Below are 20,754 nucleotides of genomic sequence, written 5' to 3'. Positions count from 1 at the left end.
CCTGTTTTGGAGCCAAAGCTCAAGCAATCAGCCTGGCGGTTCCCCAAAAGGTTAAACACAAGAGTTACTGTGTGATCCAGCAGTTGCACTCCTAAGGATACACCCAAGAGAAATGAAAACATATATCCACACAAAAACTTGTAGTTCATGGCAGCAGCATTATTCATAATAACTAAAACTTGTAAACAATCCAAATGTCCATCAACTGATGAACAGATAAATACAATGTAAACTATGCCTACAATGAATATTATTTAGCAATAAAAAGATAGGAGGTACTGACACATGCTACAACATGGGTGAGCTCCCAAAAGATCATTTTAAGTAGAAGAAGACAGTCACAAAGGACCACACAATACATGATTCCACTTACGTGAAATGTCTAGAATAGGCAGACCTACAGAGACACAAATTAGGTTGGTGGCTGCCTGCAGCTGGGGGGTAAAAACCACTTATGCGTAGAGGGTTTCTTTTGGGGATAATGAAAATGTTCTGAAAGTAGATAGTGTGATATGGTTGCCCCACTTTGTGAACAGAGTACTTTGTAAATAATTATTGAATTGTGTACTTTAAATGGGTCAACTGGATGGTATTTGAGATCTATCTCAATAAAGCCGTTATTGGAAAAAGCAGCTCACGCGGTAACCAAACCCATCATGCAGTCTGCACAGGGCAGGGCAATGCTGGCGTCTCATAGAAGGAGAAAAGCAGCCCTGCCCTGTACTATCGGGGGTTCTGTGGAGGTGGACTCATCCCCCTTACTCTCCACACTACCTTGCTTTGCTCCCACAGGCTTGCCCTGATCTCCCATTTATCTTCACTCATACAACAGGCTTGCTGAGCACCTACTGTATCCTGGAAGCTATGCCAGGCACGGGCCCTGCCGATGAAGGAGGAGCGGGCCTTCAAGGAGCTACCACTTTGGGAATCATTCATTCAACCACAGGGCGGAAAACAGCAAAAGGAGAGAGTCCTAAGTGGTATTCTGTTGTGGGCAGAAAAGAATTTTTCAAGTCTGGGTTCCAGAAAGGTGAACTCATGTCCACACCAGAAGAGCCCACCCAGGTCTGGTACGCAAATATCTCAAAGGCAGGGTGTCTGGCGGGGTGGGACCCCTGGAGTCAGCGCTGACAGGAAGCTGAAAGACACAACCCCCGCCCCGCACGCCAGGGCCATGAAATGGTGCCAGCACCACCCTTCAATTCCATCTGGCAGTACTGTGGGTGTTTCCACTTTGTTTATTTTTCTAAAGGAAAGAGGAGGTGGGGGAGGAGGGCTTGAACACAAGTTATTACTCAGCATTTCCATCATGTTTAATGTCTGCAAAGCCCTCCTGCCCTCACTGCGTCCTGAACTGCCTTGAATAATCAAGAAACTTGAGAACCCAGCCAAGAACTCAAAGTACTTAGCAGACAGAAGTACCTATCGCTGCGTCTGGCAATGCACGCACCATTAAAAAAAATTAATCCCATAAAATAAACACTAGTTTAAACCTTTAGCCAGTATAATCATCTCTGTAAAGCTGACCTGCCACTTGGCAGTTAATGAAGTGAATAAGCTCATGCTTTAAATCTCCCCATTCACACCCTGACACATGTCCACTTTTACAGAACAGGCACTGACATCCTTCTTTTTTAAATTTTATTATTCATTTATTCGTTCATTCATTCACTTATTTACTTTCAGCCACGCCTTGTAGCGTGTGGGATCTTAGTTCCTGACCAGGGATCAAACCCGTGCCGCCTGCCTTGGAAGCATGGAATCCTAACCACTGGACCACCAGGGAAGTCCCTGATGTCCTTCTTTGAAATGAAAGAATTCTATGGCTGGCCCTCCAAGCATTGTATGGTAACAATTAACAAGAAAATTGTCTTCTTGCTGTCAGGACCTACAGCACCTGGATCATCACAGTCCAGATGCAGAAGTGATCAAGTAACAGTTTTTTCTATGACTGTCAACTGGGCCAGCACTTCTGGCAAGCGTACCGCTGTGTAAGTTGTAATATATTAAGCGCACTGTGGCTTTTGGACTCAAGCTCCGGAAGGTATCTGAAACAGACGTGTTTGTGTGTTTACATTTATATTCTACCAAGCTTGGTCCATAGGAGTGCTACTTTTAGGAATGCTCACTGGTCGATTGGGAGATTGCGCAATAAAGTAAAAATAATACACACGCTTAAAATTACCATTAATATGAATCATGTGAGGACAAAGTGTTTCAATCAACTATTTCAAGAAACCCTGGGGTCACATAAAAATGAAAAAAAGAATTTTTGAAAATGTATTTAAAAGTTATCATCTACTTGATTTCAGATCAACTCTGTGCTCTTCCCTCCCACACTCTGCAGGTCAATTAGAAAAGCCTGACAATACAACACACACACACACACACACAAACACACACATACACACACAGAGGAGCTAACATGGTAAAGTAAAGAATTGTCAGGTCTAGATCTGAAAAAGAACAAACTCAGAAAGATGAGGCCAGCATTGGGGGTTGCTTTCCTCTTGGGGCATCTGATGAATTAAGAAAAGATTCCTGAGCGGCTAAGCAGCATTTCTGACTGCCTTGTGGGGTCAGGAAAGCCCTGGCACTGCCAGTGAATTGGCTGCAATTTCAGACAAAAAAGACCAAGGAAAAAAGCATTACTGCAGAGGAAGATAATGATAAAAACTTTTACAAACAAGAATTAAGAGTTGGAATTGTCTAATATAACAATTCTAAAATTGTATGCACCTAAAAACAGTTCTGAGAATACAGAAAGCAAAAAACGGACATCACTGTAAACTGACACAAACTGCAATCATGGTGGAAGATTTAACACAGTTCTCTCAGCAACAGGAAAAGCAGAAAGATGGTTAGCATACAGCAAATTTGAAGAAAAAAGAAGGACAAAAATCACAATCTAATTGTCATCTATAGCACTTTGCACCCAGTAATCGTAAAATATACATTATTTTCAAGCCCATGGAAACTGAACATGTGCATTTTGCCAGTATAATGGAAAAATGTGTGTCCATAAAGACTAGGTAGATTAATTTGGCCCCAGACAAAGCTGTATGACCTAGTTAAGCTTGAAGAGACTATGATTTCAATACGTAAAGGAGTTCAAGAAGGTAAGTAGGACTTCCCTGGTGGTGCAGTGGTTAAGAATCCACCTGCCAATGCAGGAGACACGGGTTCCAGTCCTGGTCCAAGAAGATCCCACATGCCATGGAGCAACTAAGCCCGTGCGCCACAACTACTGAGCCTGAGCTCTAGAGCCCACGAGCCACAACTACTGAAGCCCACGCACCTAGAGGCCATGCTCCACAACAAAAGAAGCCACCACAATGAGAAGCCCACACACCGCAACAGTAGCCCCTGCTCGCTGCAGCTAGAGAAAGCCTGTGCACAGCAACGAAGACCCAACACAGCCAAAAATAAATTAAAAAAATAAACAAACTTATATTTAAAAAAAGAAGATAAGTAGATGATCCCTAGTGTCTTGGTGATGCCATGGAATCAATGTTTGGCTGGACCTAAGATGGTGAGAATAAAAATAGAAGAGAGGGGCTTCCCTGGTGGTGCAGTGGTTAAGAATCCGCCTGCCAATGCAGGCAACACGGGTTCCAGTCCTGGTCCGGGAAGATCCCACATGCCGCGGAGCAACTAAGCCCGTGTGCCACAACTACTGAGCCTGAGCTCTAGAGCCCACGAGCCACAACTACTGAGCCCCACGCACTGTAACTACTGAAGCCCGCGCGCCTAGAGCCCGTGCTCTGCAACAAGAGAAGCCACCACAATGAGAAGCCCGCGCACCACAACAAAGAGTAGCCCCCACTCGCCACAACTAGAGAAAGCCCGCACACAGCAACGGAGACCAAACGCAGCCAAAAATAAAATAAATAAATTTATTATTACTTTTTTTAATGGAAGAGAAAGAATAGAGTGGGAAGCGTCCACACAGCCCTCCCTCCCTTCCCCTGCCCCTGGAAGCTGCACGAAGACACTCTGAAGTGTGTGAAGGGGAGAAGGATAATGCAAACCACCAGCCCTCTGCCTAAAACTAAAGGGAGGAAGAGTAAAAGCACAGTCTTCTGTGCGATGCAGCAGACGGCTTAGCGTTCCTATGGCCGAGCCCTACTTCCTTTCCTCCGGACCTCCCATCTCCTCTTCCCCATCCTGTGTCTGTCTGCCTTGCCCTTGGAAGCCGCACTAGGTTCTAGACGACCACCCTTGCCATGCCATCATCAGAACCATTTACATGGCGGGGGGGGGGGGGGGCAGACCCTGCAAATCCAGAGTTCTTGTCCTAACAAGCCTCACCCTATGAGAAAAATCTGCCTAGCTTCCCACCTCATTCCTGCCCCGATCTTCAGAGAGAATCAATGGACCCTCAATGTTCTTTGCTTTGATCTTCAATGTTAGGGGCCTAGAGAATGTTTGTTGTGCTCTAGGCATTTGGATTAGAAACGTGGACACGTGGATGAGTGCCGTTAGGATTTAGAGAGCTTGAGTTGGAGCGAGAAGCCTGGAGTGGGGTGGGTGCAGACATGACCTGTGCTCTTCAGATGACCCGGGAGCCCTGGGTAACTGCCCGACAGCCCACTTACAGGCTAACTGGGACCCCCTCCCCAGCCTGACCTAGTTGCAGGAAATATACTAGTAGGCTTTCCGGACCTAAAGTCGTCCTGACCTAATTCTCTGAAGGAATCTCAGCGACACCAGTTAAGTCTCTCCCTCATTTCTCCCCGAGTCTGGGAACTTTTCGTGCTGAGAAGAAAGAGCCACTTCAGCAGCTGGGCTTCCTTCGAGCTCCCGCCAGACCAGAGCACACATGTCTCCTCTGGAGCCAGTGCTGCGTCAGGCCCTTCCGCATCCAGTCACATTTTTTAAAAAAATTTTTATCGGTTTATTCAATTATCTTATCTGAGAGAATTTTACAAAGAAATAAATGTTTTTGCCTTTTAGAATATGAGTTGAATTATATGCTTTTCCTATTTATTTTCAGTTCCTATGAAGAGACAGCATCTCTCGTGTATTAAGGTCTTGCTTCATGAGAAGCCACTGGAAATCAACACTGCTTCATCTCATTTGGCTCTGTCACTAGTTGTATGACGTGAGGCACCTTATCTACTCTGAACATCAGTTTTCTCAACTACGTTAAAAAAGTGAGCATGGGTTAACTTGTGCAATTTTAAGAGTTCTATTTTTTTGTGTGTGGTTTTTTTTTGGCGGTACGCGGGTCTCTCACTGTTGTGGCCTCTCCCGCTGTGGAGCACAGGCTCCGGACGCGCAGGCTCAGCGGCCACGGCTCACGGGCCCAGCCGCTCCGCGGCACGTGGGATCTTCCCGGACCGGGGCACGAACCTGTGTCCCCTGCATCGGCAGGCGGATTCTCAACCACTGCGCCACCAGGGAAGCCCTAGAGTTCTATTATTTTTGAAAGTCAATAAGACATAATTTGCCTTAATTAGAAAAACACCCTTGTCCTGCCACCCTTAGAGGACTGCCGTAAGAATTAAATAGGATGGCATACGTATAACAGCACTGAAACCTCACAAAATGCAGAGTCACATATTTTGGTTTTGGTTTTTTTGGCCACACGGCACAGCACACAGGATCTTAGTTCCCCAAGCAGGGATCGAACCCGTGACCCCTGCAAGTGGAAGCGCGGAGTCTTAACCACTGGAGCACCAGGAAATTCCCCGGTCACATATTTTGATTCTGGTATCTGGGCAAGTCTGCACTCATGCACTCAGCTGGTTGTTTTGAAATCACCCACAGTCCCAAACTGTGTGCCCTAAGCACTTCCTGGATTTTTACTAGCATCACTTCAGAAGTAAAGCACGTTGATATGTGCTCTAAGTGCCTTATGAATAACTAACTTCTACTGTCTGGGCCTTGCTCCGTGTCTGGCAGAAGGCCATCCAGACTTACCCTCATACATCTCCAGGATGTGAACCGTGTCTCCAACCTGCAAGGACAGCTCCACATCTTGAGAGGCACTGTAGTTATAGATCGCTGGAAAGGAGAAATAAAAGAGGGAAATGATGGCGTCAGTGGCAGTTAAAATACAAGTCACCAAACGCATTAAAAAAAAAAGAGAGAGTCACCAGAGAGCACATTCAGTGGTTAGTGAACCACTCCTCTAAGAAATAACCCTCTCTTTAATCATTTCAGGTGAATCCCCCACTGGAAAGCAGAGAGCATCCTCCTGGACTCCCATCACTGGTATGTTACAGTCATATTTCCATCCAACAAATATTGGTTGGTTGCCTACGATGTACCACATACTGTGCTGGAGGCTGGAGACAGAGTGTTGAAACCCTCAGAGGTGGTCCCTGTACCAGGGATTTTTTTTAATAGTTTAGTACAGGAAGAGATACAGTAAATATATTATTACTGAGACAACTCCTTAATTAAAATGGTGGCAAGAGCTATCAGCCTACAACGCCACTGAGCTTATGATCTCTAGGGCATAGGGCGAGCCGTCTCCCGGCTTCCCTGACCCAGTAAGTGGCAGTCAACGGACCACGTGTGAGTCCACCTACCCCCCCAGTAACAGACGAACCCTGGGTGGCTGCCTCGCCCCAGCTCTAGGTACCCTGGGGAAATGGGGTGCCCCAGCCCTTCCTTATCAAGGTGACCTCCATCACCACGGTCCTTAGGACTGGCAATGACTGGACCACAATCATACGAAACAGTAGACTAACTCTCGTAACTCCAAAAGAAGAAGGCAATCCCATTTTAAGATAGGTAAGAGCTCTGAAGAGACATTTTACCGAGCATCGTATATGATGACTAATAAGCACCAGAAAAGACGTCCAAGAGCAATTAGTCATCAGGGAAATGCAAAGTAAAACCGCAACGAGATACAACTTCTCACCCACCGGAATGGCTATTAATTTTTAAAAGACAGACTTGGCAGGAATGTGGAGAAACTGGAACCCTCATGCATTGCTAGTAGGAACACAAAATGACACAACCTCTTCGGAAAACGGTTTGGCAGTTTCTTAAAAAGTTAAACATAAACGTACATGCAACCCAGCAATTCCGCGCCCAGTTATCTACAAAGAGAAATGGACACGTGCTGACACGGAAACTTCGTGTGAATATTCATAGCTGTTGTGGTAAGGAGAATAATAGCCTCCCAAAGATATCCACATCAGATTTTGGAATCTGTGAATGTTTCCTCAGTGGCAAAAAGTGTGAGTTAGTTAAGGATACGGAGGGGAGGTTACTCTGGAAATTCAGGGTGTGGTCCAAAGACAATCACACGTATCCAGAGGAGAGGGAGACAGAGGGAGGTTCGAGAGTCTCCCAGAAGAGAAGGCAACATGAGGATGGAGGCAGAGGTGGAAGGAACATGACCTCAAGTCAAGGACGTGCACGACCACTAGAAGCTAGAAAAGACAAAGGACGGAATCTCCCCTAGAGCCTCTAGAAGGAGCACAGCCGGTCAAGGCCTTGATTTTAGACCTCTAGCCTTCAGCGCTACAAGAGAATAAAATCCTCCTGTTTTCAGCCACCAAGTTTGTGGTAATTTGTTAGGAGAGCCACAAGAAAGCAATATAGCAGCATTATTCACAACCGCTGAAAGCTGGAAACAGTTCATCCACTGAAGAATCGGTGGATAAGTAAAATATGCTCTGTCCACACAATGGAATATCAGTCAGCAATAAAAAGGCATGAAATATGAACACATGCTACAACACGGATGCTTCAAAGACATTATGTGAAATGAAAGTCCCATGCACAAAACATACGTTAGGCTTCCACTTCCTTGTAACGTCCAGAAGAGGCACGTCTTTCAGCGACAGAGGGCAGCTGATTGTTTCGTGGGTTGTGGGTGGGAATAGCCACAGAGCACGAGGCCCCAGGAAGCTTTACAGAGCTGTAAACAGCCTAAAACGGATTGGATCGTGGTGATGGCCACATAACACTGCACGTTTATTCAAACTCAATCAACTATATGCTTAAAACGGGTGGATTTTATGGTATATAAATTAGACTTTGATGAAGCTTTTTTTTTTTTTTTTTTTTTTTTAAAGGTAGATTTATTTCTTGCCCTCTCTCATGATGAGTGAGCTGCATCCTTTCAGGGAAAAAGAACCACCTTAGAGATTCAGTTCTAACCCCTGACCATCCAAGGAACCCCACGATGTTCCCCATCTCTGCAGCTCTTATGAGCACATGAGGCTGGTCACTCAATCCATCAAACCATCTGCCAGATCCCACAAGGGTCATTAAGAAGGGAAGAGGGCTTCCCTGGTGGCGCAGTGGTTGAGAGTCCGCCTGCCAATGCAGGGGACGCGGGTTCGAGCCCCGGTCTGGGAAGATCCCACGTGCCGTGGAGCAACTAGGCCCGTGAGCCATAATTACTGAGCCTGCGCGTCTGGAGCCTGTGCTCCGCAACGGGAGAGGCTGCGATAGTGAGAGGCCTACGCACCGCGATGAAGAGTGGCCCCCGCTTGCCACAACTGGAGGAAGCCCTCGCACAGAAACGAAGACCCAACACAGCCAAATATAAATAAATAAATAAATTTTTAAAAAAAAAAAAAAAGAAGGGAAGAAAGGTATCCAATCCAATCATGGTACCTCCCGCTCTTTCCTGAGCCTGCGATGTACCGAGATCAGCAGCCTGACTGCAGGTCCCTCACAGTCAATCTATCCCAGAACAGGAGAAGCAGACCTCCAGCCCCACGTTTTTCAAGTGGCCTCTCTTTTTGAAGAGAATCACCCAAATATGGGTTCTTCTGTAGTCTTGGCACAGAAGTCTAGACAGATGATACTGGAACTGGTTTACTATTGAGCTCGTGGACTATAATATGAATTCAGAATAAGATAGGGCTGATGCAGTGGGCTAGCAGAAACTGCACAGCATTCAGAAGGAGTTAGTTCCTGGTTCCTAGACTTCTTCCTGGGCCACGAGGCCACGGCTACTGATCCACTGAGGGTCACTTCCTTCGTCTAACTGCTACTTGATTCAAATGTTTGGCGCCCACTAGGTATACTGCTGGGTCTCCACAGAAAATGTAGAACTCACATCCCTGAGTCCCTCGAGACCCCATTCACTGCCTGCTCCCAAACTGGTTCCTCGCACTGACCCCACCAGCAGATGGAATCAGGAAGTAGAGAGGTTGCCGTGTCACAATGTGTTGTGTAATCACCAAACCAAGCTTCACCTCTTCCTCATCCTTAGTCACCAGGAAAGTAAGCAGAAGCTCTCAAAGGCAGCACCTGGCACTGTAGCTCCAAGCTACAAACACCTACCAAGGACTGCTGTAAACACACACACACACACACACACACACACACACACACACACACACACACACACACACACACACACACACCCCATAGACTATTATGTTTCCTTAACTCCTAGATTCCCGAGCCTGACAATCAAAGCGCTCCCGAAATTATCCTGGCCTTAATTATCCACCTTTGCCTCCATCATCTGCCAAATTCCACCCTCTGCTCCAGTCAGGACTCATAACCTCCCCTAAATTCTGTGCTCAGCTCACCGTTTACCTCTGCCTGGAACAACAGCTTATCTGTTTTCTTCCTCGCACTGTAAAGCTCACATTCACCATGCAGTTCGCCAAATGATTACTGACTCCCTATCACCCTGCAAGGATCTCTCTTTTTCCTCCGACGTCCCGCAATTTTTCCTTTAACACAGTTTGGGCTTTAAATCACAGATAATCTTGTGTTATCATCTGCCACCCATCAGAAGGCAAAGCCTTCATGAATGGGGACCTGGTTACACATTACTTTGTGCCTTTCACGTTCCAAGGCACTGGATGAGGCCCAAAGAAGATGCTCAAGGCACAAGAGTGGCCTTTATAAAACCCACCGATCGATTCAGTTATTCATCACTTCTTCCCCCAAACTTCAAGGTACTCCTGCTTCCCTCAGAAGCAGCAGCTGTGGTTTCCAACCACTCATGAAAGGGATGATCAAATCACCTCCTCTGGCCTCTCTTTTGCTAATTACACGAGAGAATCTGCCTTTCCAACCCAAGCCTTCAAAGAGCTTCACGTGGGAAACACATTCTTCAGCCATGCCTTTCGCTGTTGTGACTAGTCACCAGGTAGAGGGCATTTGTACTCTCTGTTGCACGTCTTTGGGCAGAAGTACTAACAAGATTTCCCGTCACTTATAATGTCATCTATTTACACCAACGACTTGCACTTTAGAACCACGCCCTTCCCAACCCCCTCCTTAATCCACTTCATTTCCCTTGTAGTTTATGATTTCACTTCCATATGGAATATAATAATTGTATGGAGTGGGTGCCAATTATCGTATTATTTAATGAGGAAACTCAGAAGGGATCAGCCCCTTGCCCCGAGGAACCCAGCTTTACCAGCAGCAGAGCTGTTACTGACGCCGTCCTGTGAAGACCCATTCATCCCATTTTACCAGGCTGGTCCACGATGCCAAAGGGATGCCCTGGAAGAGCCTGGCAGCAAAGAAAAGAACCTGATAGAGGCTCAGTATGTTGTCTGCCTTAGAATTCTCTCATTAAACGAGACCCCTACTTCCCCAAATACTCTTTATCATACTGGGTTGGCCAAAAAGTTCGTTCTGTTAGTGAATGCATTGTTCAACGAAGTTCTTGGTGAAAATGAAAGGTGTCTTTTATTTTTACTTAAAACCAAACAAACTTTTTGGCCACCCCAATACAGGCTGGTGATCATGTTGTCTGCTCGTCTGGTGCTATTTCAAAACCAGGCATACAACTAACATGCTCCGTGGATCATGTTTTCTCCCCAGAATGTGAATAAACTGTTACAGAGGAAGACAGAGAAAGAGGAGAAGTAAAGGAAACCCTGTGGGTTAAACAAAGCAGTTACACATGCATGACCTTGGATGAGTTCGTCTGGGCCTCAGTTTCTCATCTGTAAACAAGGCATGGATGGACCAGATGACTCTAAGGGACCCTATGGCTCCAACAGCCTCTGATTCACGAGGTTATGATAAGAGGCAAGAGAAACAAGTTGTGTCGTTTCGAATCAGCAGGCACCACTGCAATGCCTTGTTTTGTCTGAGGAAATTAAACAAGAGAAAGGGAGTCGCTGTGTATGAACCGCCTTGCTGGCTGCTACGTGCAAGGTTGGGAAAGACAAGCTGCTGGAATTCTGCCCTGAGCAGCTTACTGTTTATATCACAAAAGTATAATTTTGCAGAGCCAACTAGATAAGACAGTATGTCTACAAGTGTAAAGTAGTTTGCATTTTACCAAATCTTTGATTTGGCCTGGCCTTTTCTTTTAAACCAGACTTTCATGAGAGAGAGGAAAAAAGAGAAGAAATTTGAGGTCTTAGCATTATGCAACAAGAAACCAACAGAATAAGAATAGTCTGATAGGCCCCAATACGAGGATTGATTTTGACAATGAAAAGTCGATGGGTTACTAGTAGTTAATCTTTCTGATACACTAGGCTTTTTCATGAATCCTCAAATTACAACCCCCTGAAGAATAACTAAAACATGACGTTTTCTATTAGGCGTTTGGTAGCGGCTATGAAAGAAAGATACAGCAAACACAGAACGAGGTCCCGACTTGAGTTGTCTGCTACTTAGAATGTTATCAAGAGGATCAAACTTCCTCTTTTTCATTATTATCTTGATCTGCCTACTTTCAGCCATTAGAACTATTAAGACTAAAAAGGCACATCAGTGTCTTTATCTTCACCCTGGGGTCAATGCAATAATGTCCTAGAAGGCCAAGTGGACTTTTTTCTTTTGCTCTTTAATTCCAGTCTACTACAAGGACGAGACAATCAGATTCAACAGGAAGTATGACCCCAGGAGTTTAAAAAAAAAAAAAATGTGGTTTTATGCTGATCATTCCAATTAGACTCCAGACTGGTCATCCAGGTCAGGGGCTGTCAGATGAGGACAACAGCTTCTACTTGTCACCAAAGGTACTGCACAGGAGCAGCTCTTACAGGATTCTTAACTTCATTTTCTAGATCTTCAGGAGAATTTAATGACTAGTTAGGAGACTTCATGACCGGTTCATTGGTTATTCTTTAGAAATCTCTATTTTAAGGATTATATCTATTTGTGGCTAGAACAGATAAATATATCTTTAATGGGAGAGATATTTCACAGATATAAACTCCACTATGGTTTGTTTATTTCCTCACTGGTACCAAAGGATTACCTCCAAGCCATCTCATTTAAATTAATATGAGGGCTTCCCTGGTGGCGCAGTGGTTGAGAATCCGCCTGCCGATGCAGGAGACACGGGTTCGTGCCCTGGTCCGGGAAGATCCCACATGCCGCGGAGCGGCTGGGCCCGTGAGCCATGGCCGCCAGGCCTGCGCGTCCGGAGCCTGTGCTCCGCAACGGGAGAGGCCACAACAGTGTGAGGCCCGCATACCGAAAAAAAAAAAAAAAAAAAAATTAATATGAAATTAAATTTACATGAAACATGTAAAGCTAAAACAAGGCAACTCAAAACTGCAGAATAAAAGTCTTTGTTCTACAAACACCAGGAGTTTCCCCACAGTTAGTCTATGTAAGAAATTGAGGCACCAGTATATGCTTCCAAAGAGGAGAACGTAGCAGAGCCTCTAGGAAGATGACAAGCCCTGGTAGACACAGGGTAAATGGCAGTCAGCTTCCCTTTCCCCCTTTCTTGCCCTGTCTGGCTTCCCACTTCGGGCATGACGGCAAGCACATCCTCACAGATGGACACCACTGCCCTCACCAACAGGACAGTGGAAGTCATTCAGTGAAAACTGGGGATCATGAAGGTCTGTACAGGTAACGGGACAAGCTAGCCTCAACAGTCCTGACAAGGGAAAGCCGGACAACAAAGGGAAGATGTCCTTAAGGACAGCAAATGCATTTCATTGCAGGCAGCTAAGTGTAAAGCTCCCCTTAGAAACAGCATGAGAATCGGGGAATAGTTCAGTATTTTAACCATTTTCTTGCTGCCCCTTCCAAGCATTTCTGCAGTGATTCAACTGAGGAGTCAGGGTGTTATTCAGAATACCAAGGATTCATGGACTCACTATATCACTCAATCGTGGACTCACTATAGCACTCTCAATCTGGGTATAACACCGAAAGTACACATTCTAATGTTACCATGCTTATACTTCTACTAGCTTCTATTCTTTTCAACCGATCTCTTTCTTGTTAAGGAAAAATAAAAGAGAAAAAAATCAGAGGGCAACTATGGCAGGGTTTTAATGAGGAAGTAAAAAAATTAACTTACTAACAAGTCCAGAACACCTTCCCCTAATCAAATAAGGTATTAGTATCAGGTTCTTCTTGGTATGCATTCTTATTAAATAAAAATGAGACAGATCTAAGATAAAAATGGTCAGATCTAAGATTGGGCTGAGTTTGCGGCATCTACCTTATGGACAGAAATCATAATTGAGGAATAGAGAATCTAAAAATAAAAGCCGGGACTTCCCTGGTGGTCCAGGGGTTAAGCATCCATGCTCCCACCACAGGAGGCTCAGGTTCGATCCCTGGTCAGGGAACTAAGATCCCACATGTGGTGGCAAGGCCAAAAAAGAAAAAGAGAAGATAAAAGCCACCAATTATTGCAGACTCTAGAACAAGCACTTTAAAATGACAGTCAAAAATGTTAGTTATGATTTTCTCCATATGTACCTGAAATGTGAGACAAAGCACAGATAAACTGAGAAAATGAAAGATCCCCTACTAGGCTGGAAAACCCATTAATTTAATATCACCTATCTGAAAATGCAAATACAAAGGCAGCAGCTTTTACATCTGTCTCCACAGGGCCTGTCCCAGGACAAGCTCAGTTGGTCGCCCTTAGCCCCCGGGGCGGGGCACGTTCAGGAGGGTCTTAGAACAGCTTCTCCCGTATTATGTACACCAGAGTCACGTCCTACTGAAAGCACCATGAGAAAACAGAATGTGTACATGCGGCTGGGAGCAAAGGGCAAATCGGAAAAGCAGAGAACTGAGGAGAAGGCCAGACACTGAAGAGATCTGGGAAACCTCCTTGTTTCATAAATGAAGAAATGGAAGCCCGGTGTGTTCCAGACGAAGATGACACCAAATTACAGTCAGGCTACTGAAGGTACTTTCTGCAGCTTGGCCAAAAACCTACCATTGCAGACTCTCAGGAAAGTCATTGAATTTGGGGGGCTTCAGTTTTCTTATCAATAAAGTGACATTTGTAACCTGCTATTTTGCCTACCTCAGGGTTGCTGTAAGAATAAAATAAGAAGAAACATAAAAACGAGTAAGTATTGGTAATGTCCCTGGAAGGTTCTTCACCATAACAGAAAAGAGAAGTATGAAATCACAAAGACACATAACGCTGGGCTAATCGATTTGCATTGGAAATTCAGTCTGAATTTGGAATCTTTTTCTCTCTATTCAACTTAAAAATACATATTCATTTAGACTTGTGGCCAAAGTGGACCACAGGGATCAGATGAACTATCATCTTGAACATCTAAAAAATGGACAAAAATATGACAGTGGTTTTCAGACACTGAACAGCATACAACACAGGAGGGTGACGTCTGAGAGAAGGGAAACAGATGAGGGAAATCTACAGTTGCATCTCCAGGCAAAAGTGCAGGGAGGAGAAGCCGAAACACAGCCCAGGAGTCACCCTAAGGTGAGGGAAGAGAGTTGAGAATTCAGGGAAGTCAAAGTGACTAGAACATACAGAGCAGAGAATCAGAGAGGGGAGGGCTGCATAAGTTTCCCTACTAGCTTAAGCTGATTACAGATCAGCCCATGCGTGTGAAGAAAATTCCCGAGGGCAAGGAAAAGAACCACTGGGAAAGAACAGGAGGAGCTATTCCCAAGCCTCACACAGAGCTGGGAACAGTTCACATTCTCCACAGCCAGAGACAAGAAACCTTATGGTATGTGGCCACTGGCTTCAGTACTCAGAAGAGTATTGCCCTGGTAGTGCAACCAAACTGGCCCCAGACTACAGGCTGTGCTGATCCCACCTAATAAAGATCAAATGCAAACCTGGAGAGAATGAAAGTTTCCTCATAATTCAAATCCATCCCAGAACAAGGCTCAAACTCCCAACATAATAAAATTTACAACATCTGACATTCAGTTCATGATTATAAGACATGCAAGGAAGAAGGAAAATAATCACCTATAGTTAGGAGAAAAAGAAATCAATAGAAAAGGACCCAGAAATGATGCAGATCAGGCAACAGAAAAAGTCCCAGTTAACTGAAAAGTATTCAAATCATACAAAGTATGTTCTTTGACTACAATGGAATTAAATTACAAATCAATAACAGAAAGACATTTAGGAAATCCCAAGATATTTGGAAACTGAACAACACACCTCTAAACAGCTCCAGGACCATTAAAAAAATCAATGTAACTCACCACATGAAGATAAAAAGAGAGAAAAAATATGATCATCTCTATAGATGCAGAAAAAGCATTTGATAAAATCTGATATCCACTGATGATAAAAAGTGTCAACAAATTATGAATATCTTTAATCTGATAAAAAGCATACATGGGGCTTCCCTGGTGGCGCAGAGGTTGAGAGTCTGCCTGCCGATGCAGGGGACACGGGTTCGTGTCCCGGTCCGGGAGGATCCCACATGCCACGGAGCGGCTGGGCCCGTGAAGCCATGGCCGCTGAGCCTGCGCTCTGCAACAGGAGAGGCCACAACAGTGAGAGGCCCGTGTACCGCAAAAAAAAAAAAAAAAAAAAAAAAAAGCACACATGATGCACCTATAGCAAACATACTGAACCGTAAAATATTAAATGTGCTTCCCTAATACTGGGAACATGGCAAGGATATCTGCTCTCTATTCTACATTTTAATGTGGCTGTAACTAGTGCTATGATGCAAGAAAGAAATGAAAAGCTTACTAATTGGAAAGAATGTCATAAAGCTGTGTTTATTAGCAAATGATTTGGTCATCTATACAGAAAATTTTAAGGCATTTACAAAAGTTACTAGAACTAATGAGTGAGGTTAAGGAGGTTTTAGGACCCAATTTTGGTCAATATACAAAAAAAAAAAAAAAGTCCACTGTATTTCTCTATACTATAACAAGCAAGCTGAAATTGCTGGATTATGATGTAAAGTGCATTTCTTCCTATAGATTTCAGGTCAAACAATTCCCAGAGAAACTCTTGCACAAGTGTACCAAGAAATATATATAAGAATGTTCATAGTAGCAGTGTTTGTAGTAGCAAAAACTGGAACCAACCCAACGTCCATTGAAAGGAAAATGGGGAAATAAGTTATGTTATATTCAAACATAGAATACATCAGGGAAAATGAATACATTCTTTGCACACATACCACTAACAAAATGTTGAGCAAATTTTTTAAAAATACAGGAGCGATATACACAGATACCTTTAGACAAAACTCAAAATCTTGGAAAACTAAATGAATTAGGTTTTTAAAATATACATATATATGTGGTAAAACTATAGGAAAAAATTATGAAAATAAAACACACTCATTTCAGAATACTTTTACTTCCAGGGTGGGGCTGCGATGTCTGACTATTAGGGAGAAGCGTGAGGGTGGGTCTAACATACAAAGAACTTTTTATTGCTATTCATTAGATGGGGATACATGGGGGGTTTTGTTAGTTTCTTTTTATACAAGTGTTGTAAATATTCTTTTATGAATTCAACATTTAATATTTCAGTGGTTCACAAATGTTAGCATGCATCAGAATCACCAAGAGGGCTTGTTAAAACACAAGATTGCTGGGCCCCATCTTTAGTTTCTGAGTCAGAAGGTGAGGAACGGGGCCCCAGAATTTGCATTTGAACACGTTCCCAGGTAGGAATGACACTGCTGGTTCAGGTCAACACTTCAAGAACCTCTGCATTACTTATTTGAGCCTCACACAAACCAGCAAAGAAGAGTGAACATGGGCCTCATTTTACAGATTTAAAAAAGTAATCTCTGAGCGATTAAGGGGTCAGTCGACAGGATTACAATACTACTAATTATACCAGCTCTGGTCTCAGACTACCTGTGTCCAAACACTGGCTCTGTATTTACTGATTCTTATTGGAGGTAATTTAAATTCTTGATGCCCCCGTCTCCTCACCTGTAAAATGGGTACAATTATAGCAATTCACATACAGGGTTCTTGTGAGCATTAAGGGATTATAAAGGTAAAGCACTTAAATTTGTGCCTGGTACATAGTAAATCCTGGGTAAACGTTAACTAACTTTACTACCACTACGTTAGTTAAGTGGTAGAGCTGAGACTTAAATCTAGGTATTCATATTCATTTTCAATCATTGTCAACACAAATGCCTTGTGGTACCACAAAACAACACTGGTGAGTTCCACAAAACTTATCTTAAAAAAATTTTTTTAGAAACCTTTAAAACTGGATAACGTTAATGGAAATTCTAGATTCCACTGCTCTTTCCACTTACAAGAAAGCTAAGAACCCAAGACCATACAGCTAGTTAGATTCAGTCTGGGATGAGCAAGCTGGAATAGCTTTTTCCAAAGGCCACATAAGTAGTCTTTATAATAAATTTCACCCTGTATTGAACTGTACTTCTAAGGTAAACAATGAAAACAATGGAGGATTAAAAAACAAATGATCAATTACCATTTCTGGAATGAATGAATGAATCAAATAAGCAAGCAAGCATCAGGCCTATGAACCTGAGGAACTAGGTTTCTGACTTGTTTACCTTCTTAATATATTTATTTTAGCAACCAAATAAAAATTTTACCCAATACAATTAGCCAGAGTCAATTCAATGCAAAGATATGGAAATGTCCTTTCAATCTCATTTCTTCCTCTAGTCTCTAGAAAAGTAAATACAATATTTCTATGACTTAATTTAAGGACAAACGAAAAATCTAAATTTGATTTGTGTATCACCATGACCACTTTACGTTTTAAAAAATTCACCAGAATTCCACTTTTTTTCACGTACATTCGAAAATAATCAAAAGTAAAGTAGCATGCAAATTCGAAACACCTCAAGTTATCCCCAAAGCATTAAAATATTTTAGGCATGAAAGTTCATAAAAAGAAAATATTGCTCATAAAATAGAACAACCTAACTTACAGCACAATCTAAATGTTAATAGCATAATAACATTTTTCCAACCAGAAATCTAGCCTTGCTTGTTTTCTGGCATTTAAAAATAGAAATCGGGGACTTCTCTGGCAGTCCAGTGGTTAAGACTCCATGCTTCCACTACAGGTTCGATCCCTGGTCAGGGAACTAAGATCCTGCATGCCACATGTGATGCAGCCAAAAAATAAAATAAAAATAAAAAATAAAACTAGAAAGCACGCTAAAGCTAGTGAAAAACATATTTCCTGGTCTTCCACACTAGTACATTATACTTTATTTCAGTATAACCAATTAATCAATAAGCCGTGACCTACAGTACAGATAAGGAGTAAAAACAAAGAGAGATGCTTGGTGACTTTGCTCTTTTGAGTCACTTAGGCTTGATACCCATAGAGCCATCTTAGACTTGTTGCTCTCCGTTTCCAGTCCTACGGTTTTAGTCTTTCCTTCACGATCTAGAACTCAGACTACTACCTTTGGATCTTAACTGATCACCCTGCCTGCAGTCTCTCCTCTTGTGCAAAACGGGATGTTAAAAACCACAGGCCCCAAATGGCGTCACTTGTGCTAAAGCCCAAGATATGAAACCTAGATTTAATACCTACCACCAAAAATGTAATCTTAATCAACCAACCTGGAATTTTCTGGTCAGCACCAATGAGGTCATCTGACAAGTGCACCCTATCCATCCTCCAGAGGAAGAAGAGGAAATCCACGTGGTGAAACCCTTACTGTTCTCATCCTCCCACAAAAGAAATCCTGGCCTAAAAAATAATCCTTTCTTTCCTTTTGCTAGTAGCTCCCTTGCCCTACCCTTCTTCCTATAAAAACCTTCCAGTTCATACAACCTTTTAGAGCACGCTTCTAGTTGCTAGGTGGGATGCTGCAGGATTCATGAATCACCTAATAAAGCCAATTAGATCTTAAATTTCCTTGGTTAGATTCTGTTTTTCAACAGGGACAGACAGATAATAATAATTAAATCACAGGGCTACTGTGGAGATTGAATAAACAAACACTTACCAGGGGAAGAACTAGGTATTACTGGTATTATAACACTACATTGTATAATTGTGCCACTCTAATACTTTTTAACACTACTTATAACATCTTATTCCCCAGTTCAAAAATCTTCTGCTAGTTCTCTATTTTCTACTGATGCATGTGATTTAAGAACTTTCAAAGCTCAGTTCTATCTGAGTCTTCTTTTGTAATCCCCTTTCTTGAATGGCCCTCTCTACTTTACTCCATTGGACCAAATCCTATCCCATAAATTAAGTTTACAAAAGGCCAATTCAACCACAAGCTCATCCCCAATTATCCCAGCCTTCCATGGTTTCACCTTTTCGGAGATTATACACCTCAACCTATTCTGCATAATTTAAAGCTTAACCAACTCAACCTAGTGTGACGGGACCTGCCCAGGTCCCTCCTGGTGCTCCATGCAAAGAGGAGCCCCACAACCAGAGGGTGACATCAGGCATGGCCCTCTGTAACCATGGTGATACTGAACCAAACTTGGGTCTGCTCGCCAGCTGCCCAGCAGAGCCAATCTACTGACACTGGGTTCTGGTGAAGGAAAGTGCAGCGTTTATTGCAGGCACCAAGCAAGGAGAACAGGCAGCTCATGCTCAAAAGTTCCGAACTCCCAGATGTGTTTTAGGGAAGGGCTTTTGAAAGCAATATTTGGGGTGAGGGTTACAGGGGGCATGATTTTCTTCTGATTGGTTGGTGGTGAGGTAATCGGGTGGTGTTTCAAGAATCTTAATCCTCAGCCTCCTGGTTCCAGCCAGTCTGGGACCTATGTGCTTGTGGTCAGCACACAGTCACCATCCTCCACCAGGGTGGGGGTCTTAGTTACTGCAGAAAAAGATATGTGTCCGATTGTTTTGTATATCCCTTGAGGAGGAATTAGAACTCTGTTTTATCACTGAACTATTGTTTCTTGACTGCTTTTCCTCTGTTTCTGCATTCCCTTACCTCCTTAACTAGGAATTGCTTGAGTCTCTGCTCTTTGGAACTCAGGGAAGGCCTAGGAGACTAAAGCCTTTTTCTACAAACAAAAACAGGGGACACAGAGGAGCTTCTGCACCTGGGAAGGTCCCACAGGGTCCTGCTCAGTTTCAAGTCCCCCTTTTCTTTGATACTCTGCAATCCTGAGGGGAACAGGGGGCAGGACAGGAAAGCAAATAAAGTTTTGGATAGAAAGGTTAATCATAAACTCAGTAGGGGAACTCAATTTTAGGGGGACTCAGTTTCAGTGAGCTTCTTGGTACACAGGCCTTCCTGAGATGGCTGCTCAACAGCGACAAAAGAGGACTTGTGTTGGTTACTCTCTACTTCCCTAAATTATAAGACTTCATTAAATCATTAAATCCCTTCATTAGATCTCCTCAAAAGGGAGCCAAGAGCGTTCCTGGCAGCATCCTTCAGTCAGGTCCTGTCTGAACACCACTGTAGACAAATCTTTGTCTTTTCTCCTTATTTATACTATGCTCTGACACCGTGAAAAATTTCCTCTGCGGCAGATGGTGGGTTGGGGAAGTAATTTGGAGTGTGGTGTGTGTGAGTAGAATACGTGATATATGAAAATGTGCTGAATGGGGGGGAGGGGGTATGGTTTGCAAAGCTCCCTAACAAATAGGGCTGATTCTAGGTTGCCTCTATCCTGATAGTTCTT

The 20,754-nt window shown here is 43.5% G+C and overlaps 1 protein-coding gene across 2 annotated transcripts in view; it reads right to left on the bottom strand.

The window, feature by feature from the left end:
• The window catches only part of DOCK5 (dedicator of cytokinesis 5), a 219,521-nt gene that overhangs the window by 154,012 nt on the left and 44,755 nt on the right, over nt 1-20,754 (bottom strand). For both annotated transcript variants that reach the window (XM_067039910.1, XM_059071707.2), the window contains exon 2: nt 5,926-6,009. In XM_067039910.1, the coding sequence (XP_066896011.1) occupies nt 5,926-6,009 (84 nt within the window). The remainder of the gene's footprint in view (nt 1-5,925; nt 6,010-20,754) is intronic.

This window comes from Kogia breviceps, chromosome 8, assembly GCF_026419965.1.
Source record: "Kogia breviceps isolate mKogBre1 chromosome 8, mKogBre1 haplotype 1, whole genome shotgun sequence".
Taxonomy (NCBI): Eukaryota; Metazoa; Chordata; class Mammalia; order Artiodactyla; family Physeteridae; genus Kogia; species Kogia breviceps.
This window is presented reverse-complemented; position numbering and strand designations above follow the sequence as displayed.